Source organism: Melanotaenia boesemani, chromosome 8, assembly GCF_017639745.1.
Source record: "Melanotaenia boesemani isolate fMelBoe1 chromosome 8, fMelBoe1.pri, whole genome shotgun sequence".
In the NCBI taxonomy this organism is placed as follows: Eukaryota; Metazoa; Chordata; class Actinopteri; order Atheriniformes; family Melanotaeniidae; genus Melanotaenia; species Melanotaenia boesemani.
The window spans coordinates 1,717,206-1,726,987 of record NC_055689.1 but is presented as its reverse complement, the minus strand read 5'-3'; the positions used below and the strand labels follow the sequence as shown (position 1 = coordinate 1,726,987).

The 9,782-nt window shown below is 43.4% G+C and overlaps 2 protein-coding genes across 3 annotated transcripts in view; both read right to left on the bottom strand.

Moving 5' to 3' along the window:
- Positions 1-608, bottom strand: part of LOC121644575 (acyl-coenzyme A thioesterase 11-like) — a 47,974-nt gene extending 47,366 nt beyond the window's left edge. For both annotated transcript variants that reach the window (XR_006011294.1, XM_041992623.1), the window contains exon 1: positions 558-608. The gene's annotated coding sequence lies outside the window, so the exon portion shown is untranslated. The remainder of the gene's footprint in view (positions 1-557) is intronic.
- Positions 609-3,919: 3,311 nt separating this feature from the next.
- mrpl37 (mitochondrial ribosomal protein L37) lies at positions 3,920-9,228 on the bottom strand. Its single transcript, XM_041993326.1, has 8 exons — positions 8,700-9,228; positions 8,385-8,568; positions 6,541-6,656; positions 6,277-6,465; positions 6,016-6,170; positions 5,804-5,932; positions 4,450-4,524; positions 3,920-4,183 (listed from the first exon to the last, which is right to left on the bottom strand). Exons 1-8 carry the CDS (start codon positions 9,082-9,084, stop codon positions 4,106-4,108), a joined length of 1,311 nt encoding a protein of 436 aa, XP_041849260.1. The 5' UTR covers positions 9,085-9,228; the 3' UTR covers positions 3,920-4,105.
- Positions 9,229-9,782: the final 554 nt, after the last annotated feature.

The following is a 9,782-nucleotide window of genomic DNA, read 5'->3' as shown; positions in this document are numbered from 1 at the left end:
CTCAAATGCTGCAAAGCGAACAGCCCCACAGGGATGATAACACATCTGATACTTTAGCAGAGGACTGGCGGCCTGACATTAGGAGGGTGTATAAATGCTCTCGTTGTGGATTCATGGCGACAGTTTTCTGCACATTGATCACTTTTATTTTTCCTCACAACCACAGACACAAAGCCAGGACTCTACAGCGAACCACATCTGACTGACACCTGTCTGATGGATCGTTGTTCAACACAGTATCTGAATCTCTCAGTAAACAGAAACTGCTGCGTCCTCCTGTCGAACAAACCTGACCTGTCCGCGCGCTCTGCTGTCACACCTTGTGGATCTTATAACAACTATCCTGTTATCTCCTCACTAACTTAAATATGCATGGCATAACAGATCTCTCTCTGAACTGATGCCAACATCTCAAAAAGGAAGTGGCTGCTCGTGCAAATCTAAACATTTGCAGTTTAAAACAGCTGGTAATCCCAACACTAGTTAACTAGTTACATTTCTTAACTACCACTGCAATACAATGTTTAAACTGGTTATTCTCAGCAGGATTTACTAACCTGACAAGGTCCAGGCACAGAGTCTGAGTCCGAACCAAACACACGAAAAACAAATTACGGCTGGTGTTCCGGAAGTTCCTTTCAAAATAAAAACATGATCCGTTTTCTCCTGTTTCCCCAAACTAACGTGTGTGTGCGTGCGCGTCTATTGAGGCCTCAACAAGAAAATTTCAACGTAATTACAATGAAAGAGTGACGTTTATGTGATTACAACTAAAGTTATTTGTAGAGTTTTAATGGTCAAACTAGAAAGACAACTAAAGAATGAGGAGAATGAATCCGGACAAAACAGGAAAACAAAAACATTAGAAACAACAGAATTTTGATAATTAACATAAAAGCAGATTTAAGGTGAACACGGAATTATTTGATCATTTAAGCTTTATTTCTGAAGGAAAAAAACAACCCACTTCCGGTATTTTCACGTCTAGCTTTGGGTAATTTTACAATTATCAAAAGCAAGGCGAGTATGAAAAGCGCTGGTATTTCCGGTTTCTCTGAGCTCGGTTCTGTCATGGATGTCTATTATAAAGCTCTTTACTGTCGACCTGTGGGTTCTGTTGGCTTCTGCCGTAAAGCAGGTCGTGGTGTGGTGGGATCCCCTCACAGCCTGTTTATTCCTGCTGGGACCCACCCCTGGGCTAAAAAAAAACACCTATCTTGCGCAACTGACATTCATCTTCCTATTTCCAGGGTGAAAATGTCTCATTAAATGAGATTATCTCAGAGAAACCACATCAGTTGTTCGTGGTTTTGCAGGTATCCACACAGCTGACCCAAAGTAGAACCTGGACCTGTTTTACAACATGGGTTGGTGAAGAAAGTCATTGATCTGATCTTTAAAACTCAATTTTACTTTTTGATGAAGTAAGAAAAGCACTAAAATATCAGCTGATATTTGCAACCTCAGACCCTAAAGGATAACTTACTTTCCCAAATGCAAAAAGGTGTGATGCTGTGTAAACTGTAAATAAAAACAGAAAGTAATGATTTATCAACCACGAAGCCATGTTTTATTCATTTTATTATCTGAGACATTTCACTATGTGATGGAAAATATAAGCTGATAGTGAATCCAGAACCTTCTTCCATCTTCTCTGGACCAAAGCTCATTTAAAATGGTCTGAGGCAAAGTGGAAGCCTGGATGAAGATGTGAACTAGTTTGTGGAAAGCATGGACGGCGTGTCCTGCAGACTAAAGAGGAGAGGGAGCATCCAGCTTGTTATCAGTGGACAGGTGAAAAGCTGCATCTCTGATGGGATGGGGCTGCATTAGTGCCTATGGCGTGGGCAGCTTCCACATCTGTGAAGCTCCATCAATGCTGAAAAGTACATGGAGGTTTTAGAGCAACATCTGCTCCCATCCAGACAACGTCTCTTTCAGGGAAGACCTTGCAGATTTCAGCAAGACGATGCTGAACCACATCCTGCATCCATCACAGCAGCATGGCTTCACAGGAGAAGAGTCCGGCTACTGAACTGGCCTGCCTGCAGTCCAGACCTTTCACCAATACACAACATCTGGAGCATCATGGAAGCAGGAATCCAGCAACCAAGATCCAGGACTGTAGAGCAGCTAGAATCCTGCATCAGACCAGAATGGGACAACATTCCTCTCCTAAAACTCCAGCAACTGGTTTCCTCACTTCCCAGACGTTTCCAGACATGTTACAAGAAGAAATGCTACACCATGCTGAACATCACCCTGGAACTACTTTTTACACCATGCTGAAAGTCACCCCGGAACTACTTTTTACACCATGCTGAACATCACCCTGGAACTACTTTTTACACTGCGCTGAACATCACCCTGGAACTACTTTTTACACTGTGCTGAACGTCACCTTGGAACTACTTTTTACACCGCGCTGAACATCACCCTGGAACTACTTTTTACACTGTGCTGAACGTCACCTTGGAACTACTTTTTACACCGTGCTGAACATCACCCTGGAACTACTTTTTACACCGTGCTGAACATCACTCTGGAACTACTTTTTATACCGTGTTGAAAATCACCTTGAAACTACTTTTTACACCATGCTGAACACCACCCTGGAACTACTTTTTACACCGCGCTGAACATCACCCTGGAACTACTTTTTACACTGTGCTGAACGTCACCTTGGAACTACTTTTTATACCATGTTGAAAATCACCTTGGAACTACTTTTTACACCGTGCTGAACATCACCCTGGAACTACTTTTTACACTGTGCTGAACGTCACCTTGGAACTACTTTTTACACCATGCTGAACATCACCCTGGAACTACTTTTTACACCGCACAGAACATCACCCTGGAACTACTTTTTACACTGTGCTGAACGTCACCTTGGAACTACTTTTTATACCGTGTTGAAAATCACCTTGGAACTACTTTTTACACCATGCTGAACATCACCCTGGAACTACTTTTTACACCGTGCTGAACATCACCCTGGAACTACTTTTTACACCGTGTTGAACACCACCCTGGAACTACTTTTTACACCGTGCTGAACATCACCCTGGAACTACTTTTTACACCGTGTTGAACACCACCCTGGAACTACTTTTTACACCGTGTTGAAAATCACCTTGGAACTACTTTTTACACCATGCTGAACATCACCCTGGAACTACTTTTTACACCGTGCTGAACATCACCCTGGAACTACTTTTTACACCGTGCTGAACATCACCCTGGAACTACTTTTTACACCATGCTGAACATCACCCTGGAACTACTTTTTACACCATGCTGAACATCACCCTGGAACTACTTTTTACACTGCGCTGAACATCACCCTGGAACTACTTTTTACACCGTGCTGAACACCACCCTGGAACTACTTTTTACACCGTGCTGAACACCACCCTGGAACTACTTTTTACACCGCGCTGAACATCACCCTGGAACTACTTTTTACACCGTGTTGAACATCATCCTGGAACTACTTTTTACACCGTGCCGAACGCCACCCTGGAACTACTTTTTACACCGTGCCGAACACCACCCTGGAACTACTTTTTACACCGTGCCGAACACCACCCTGGAACTACTTTTTCCACCATGCCGAACATCACTCTGGAACTACTTTTTACACCGTGCCGAACATCACCCTGGAACTACTTTTTACACCATGCCGAACATCACCCTGGAACTACTTTTTCTAGATGTGTTGTTGCATCAGATTCACTATCAGCTCATAATTTCCATCTAATAGTTAAATGATATGTTTATCTTCTACTGGGAATAAAATATGATCTGATGAGGTTCTGGATTTATTTACAGTATACAGAAACCTGACTTTGTTGGAATTGGAGCTGCACCTATCAATGAGTGACAGAGCTATAAATACTTAAATCAATACAGGACGCCATGTTCAGACTGATTTTATTGGATGATCTCTTTCACAGATGGAGGCAGCGAAGGGAAAAGTCATGGTTTCAGTCAGCTCAAACTGTCCATAAAGCCATCACGTTGCTGCTGTCTGAGAAGAGTTTCAATCACAGCTGACAAGGGCCTTAAACACGTATCCGGATCCATGAGGAAACCAGTAGTCCTACACAGCTCCGTGTAGGTACAGGGCCAGAAACTTGGAGAAAGTTTTCGGCTTGTATCCTGCCAGACCGGCTGGTACCTGCAGAGAGAAACCACATCATTCCCCACCCAGCCACAGCTCCTCTAACCTGGTTTAGGTTGCTTTTATTATTCACCCAGACACACAAACACTTACATATATACACACTACACATGCAGCACTTTATTCTCTATGGTCACACACCTTCAGGCATGTTGGAGTAAAAAAAAGACCCCCCCACTCTAACACCTGATGCACAGCTGGTAAACAAACCAGGTGAGTGTCTGGAGGAATTTAGTGGGGACAGACAGGAGGTGTCATCGTACCTTTACTTGCTTCTTCTTGATGAACGGTCGGACTTTTGCAAATTCATACAGCTCAACATCTTCGTCCAGCCACATCTGTAGACGGCAGAGAAGAAAATACAGAAATCACCTGCGTTACGTAAGAACACAACACCCCAGTGCACACGCTACTCTTCACCAAGGATGATGATGTCTGCCGTCCAATCACAAAGAAGAAAGGAATCTAATTATTTCATATTGTTGGAAACAGTGGTCCTCCATCATCTGCAGGATACAGTGTCCTGGCATTGTTGTTGGAAAGTCAGGATAGAAACTGAAAGCAACTCCTCTTCTAGTGATGTGAAATGGTTTAACTGGACTGGTTTAACAGGTGCACCCACATTTAAAGACTTCATTCAAACAATGAGTAAAAACCTGGATTAAAGTAATGAAACAGATGGATGGATGGATGATGGATGGACGGATGGATGGATGGATGGATGGATAGATGGATGGATGGACGGATGGATGGATGATGGATGGATGGATGGATGGATAGGCGGACGGATGGATGGATGGATGGACGAATGGATGGACGGATGGATGGATGATGGATGGATGGATGGATGGACGGACGGACGGACGGACGAGCTGGGCGATATACATTGCCTACAATAGTATCGTAAATGTTGCTTTGACGATTATCGAGTATTTATACTGTCTCCGAAAAAAAACGATGGTACAAGAAACGGTAAAGAAGAGGCGCATGAAAGTCCTCATGCATGCCTTAGAAGCCAATCAGCGGACAGGATTCGGTCTCATGACTCGGCGGTTCCCTGTGCTGAAACCATGTGTGGTTTTATGCTTTCAACAGTGAGATTCTCACCATAAATAATTTAGTCTAGGTAATAAGTTTTTTTTTCTGCTTTAACACCGACCCTATCATTTTAAATTACTTCACTTCTAGACGTGTCACACTGCTGCGTTTCATAGCAACCGATCCGCCATGTTGATGCTGGACAGACTACAAATTTACACGGTGATACCAACACAGGTCTGTAGGTGGCACCAGTGTCGACCTGTATGCTGTAATCTTAAACAGGATGTGGTCTGTGTTAATGAATCTACTGGTTCTATAGAATAACTCAGTCCAGATCTGAGCATCCCAAGTCTCCTAGTTGTTCAGCAGGACCTGGTTTGATGTGGTCATGGTCCCCAGAAAAGCAGTGGAATCATCCTTTGTGTACATCGCAAAGGCCCAGCGCAGGAATCTTTTCATCCCTGCGGTGCTTCACGCAGTTCCTGATGTTTAACTTCATCTCTCTCAGCAGGTCGCTGACATCCCTGCTCAAGCTAACGTATTAAAACATTTCATCCTCTCACACACAGAGCCCACCTGGTTCTTGATGCCATCGTCTCCTGAGAGATCCGTAGTGTTGAGCTGGAAAACCAGAAACTGGAAAATTCTCCCGTTGGTCCCCACTGCCTGAACGGTTATAGGATGGTCTAAAACACGCGGCTGAGTCTAACACATGGAGAGAGAAGGATTAACTGGGATCATGTACAACAGGTCTTACTTCGTACATGTGTGTGTGCATATATCCTCACCCCGTACAGTTTGTGTGCACGGGCCAGAGCGTTCCCAAAGGTGAACATGACCATCTTGGCTCTGAACTGCTCTGGGCGGAGCTTACAGCGAGGATCAGCTGACTCCAAGAAGTACAGTGTATGGGCATGAGGGTAAGGGTAGTCGTCCCTGAAACCTGGTTCAGCACAGAAAGGTTAACTTAGTTGGACTCTGCAGCTCAGGGGGAACCTGAACGCAGCACGCTCCGGTTGGACGGGCATCGGGAATGAGGATCTGCTCACCTGTGCAGTTCATCTCCTCTTTGTACACGTTGACTTTCTGAAGGTCGATGGTGGGAGAGATGGGATAGAAGGTGTCCAGGGCGTGATTTGATGTTTCTGAAACTTCTTTTTTCCCAAACACGCTTGGGAGTGGATCCATGCTGCTGTGCAGCAAACCGTTCAGACCCCGGACCTGAAACAGATCCTCACCTGAACCACAAGAATGCAGCATTAACCAACTGTATGTTTCTGGATGAGTGATGCCAGAGAACCAGGATGTCATACCTCTTTCCCAAGTGGCTGCCAGTGAGTAGTTCTCTGCAAGGATCCTTCGTCCGATGGCAGGATAGCTGGAGCGTAGAGATGCACACAGGTGGAGCAGGTTGAGCAGCAAAGTGTTGCTAAGGAATAAAGACAAGGACAGCAGGACCAGGTAAAGATATCAGGCTGGAAACTTCAAAAACATTACCCAGGCTGGAAATAGGGACAATCGAGTAATTTGATAAGTGTATAATGTTGGAATTGATCATTTGTAAACATATAATGTGTCATTTGTCACTGTTTTAGGAAAATTTTCTCTTGATCCAGGAGTTTTAGTTATAGACCTATATCCAACCTCCCTTTTCTGTCTACAAGTCTTAGAAAAACTGTCTCAACTCGACACTATGCCCATCTGATCAGAAATAGTCAGTTTTACGAGTTTCAGTTGGGATTTAGAGCTCACCATAGCACAGAAACAGACCTGGTGAAGGTTACCAGGGATCTCCTCATGGCTCAGATAAAGAACTCCTGTCTGAACTGGTTCTGTTAGATCTCAGTCCTGCGTCTGGTACCATGGATCAGGACATTCTGCTACAGAGGCTTGAACATGTCATAGGGAGTTAAGGAACTGCATTAGGCTGGTTTACGTGATTTTTAACTGATAAATTTCAGTTTGTTCATGTAAACGATGAGTCTTCGTCCCACCAGAGTTCCTCAGGGTTCTGTTCTTGGACCAGTACTTTTCACGATGCAAGTGCTTCTCTTTGGTAATATCATGAGACAGCATGGAAAAAACTTTCATTGCTATGTGGATGATTCACCGTCTATGAAGCCGGATGAAACCAGCCAGTTTGTTAGATTACAAAGATGTCTTAAAGACAAAGACAGGGGGTGTGTCCCAATCCACGTACTTCTATACTTCAAACACTACATTTAAGTGCTTAGTGAGTTGACACTGAAATTTCAGTAAAAACTCAGTGCACTGAAAGTACCCAGATGCTGCTCTAAACTTGGCCAAAAATCTAGTGTGAAACGATGGACACTAAACGGACGCCATCTAGCCGACGTAGCGGAAGGGGAGGAACTTTCAACCAGTTTTCCTGAGCTGAATAATGGCAGCCAACAACTCAGCAGTACTGGTTCAGATGGAGGCTATTTTGTACAGATGTAAGTATGAAGTTTTTCAATCATAATTCTAATGTAAATGGTGGCATGCTACCGATCTCTTCTATCCCAACGACAGTTATGGATCTGATCATTTGTTGGAGGCTGTGATTATACCGATTCAGTAGAGTTAGCACATGTAAATGCAGTTTTTCAGACAGTTTTGTGGACGTAGATAGGCTATAAGTGTTAGAAATGATTAATACTATAGGTTCTGTATGTTTGTTCATTGTTGTTGAACCTCCAGATTTAGCATTATGGTGTCTGCCATAAACAAAATGGTTCGGAAACGTCATGTTTAAGAAGTGGCCCGTTTCAGTGGTACCGCTGAGTAAGCAGTAACTGTAAAGCTTTACAAGATTGCAGACTCTTTCATCTAAAGTGATGCACAAAGTACCCATAAAGTACATAGAAACATAAATACTGTTTGTCTTCATATGAACTGCCAATGTTTCTATTCTATTGTTATCAATATATATATATATTAATCTGGTCCATTTTAAGGGAGCTTAGCTATCCATCGCTTGCCACAGAAGATGGAGCAATATTACTGGAAATCATGGGGGCAGTGTGGAGGAGAACAGCTGACATGCGGCCGGCAAAATGATGCAGATTTTCCTTCCTGGTTCTGGTCCTGATGGAGGTCTTTCTACCACTCATGTAAAACCATGACAGCAGGTCGACCGACACCTTTCTGTTCTTACCTGTATTTTTCTTTCGCTGGTCGGTTCTCTGTGGTGTCCCAGAACCGGGCATGTTTGATGGCGTTCTGCACGCGCTCATCCTGATTTGGCAGCTGGTTTTCAGGGGTCTCTGCCATTGAGAGGAGGTGAGGAGGAAAACCTGGCGTCATCTTGGCTTTGGTCAGCCAAGCGGCCTGACGCACACCTGTGACAGAGAGTGGTGGGAAGTTGATGAAATGAGGTTTAGTACAATTAATATTCACACAAGTTTACATCTTTACAGTCGTTTTCCAGCCCACCTGGGAAAAGTACTCATATTTGTGGGTGAAATTTTACCTTCCAGTACATTGGTCCTCTGATTGAACATAAAGCACGGTTTCTCCTTGTACAGAGGCATCTCGTGAGTTGGAGGAGACTTGTAGTATCTTGGGTCCTTGTGATCCTTCTCCCACGGCGGGAGAACGGGCTTAGCCAGCCCCGGTACGTAGTGCATCCTCTGCGCGTATGTGACCATCTCCAGTCCGGGGATCTCCACCTTCTCCCTGGGTTTTGGCGGAGGACAGCTCTTGGCTGTCAAGCAGCAGCTAACACCGAAGTGCCTGTGGGCCTGCGAGTTTCTGACTCCTCCATGAGCCGACAGACGTTTCAGAGCCTTTAAAACGACTTTGTGAGAGAATAACGGAGCGGCCGCTTTCAGACACTGAGCTGTTTCTGGAAACATGTTACCGGAAAAACCGCAGTCTGATCGGTGTGAACATGAACAGGATTACCGTGGTTATTATAGAGCTGACCTAACGTTCCCCGCTGTTACAGGGCGACGCCATGTTTACTCTTCTTCTTCTGCGTCTTGCTCTTCTCTGCTGTTTATTGGCGGTTGGCAAACAACGTACATATGTGACGTGTATTACCGCCACCAACTGGTAAGGAGTGTGTGACAGGACAAAGACAAAAACCCGTCCTCTAGATTCCCTTAATCAGTCCTGTTTTATGGAAGGCCGAAACTGTCATAATAAATAAATAAATAAACGTGGAAATAAATAATTACATGTCATTTTAAATATTTTTTTTATCAGTTTATCCATTTATTAATCTATTTTATTTGCCAACTTTAGTTTTATTCCCATATTATTATTTATTTCCACAGCAATTTATTATTTTTACACTTGTTTTTGTTTTGAGTTATTTTTTCATTTCTACATTTATTTATTTTTTTCCTATGTCCATTTTATTTAATTCTTCACTCATTAATTTTATTTCCTCCTTTATTTATTTATGGATTTATTTTTACCTTCTGTAATGGCTTAAGCCCCACAATGGTAATGTTGGTCAAATATTTTCATTATACATTTATTTGCACATAAATATTAAACTGTATTTGTATTCATGTTTCACCTTGCATTGATGATTTGGAGTGCACAC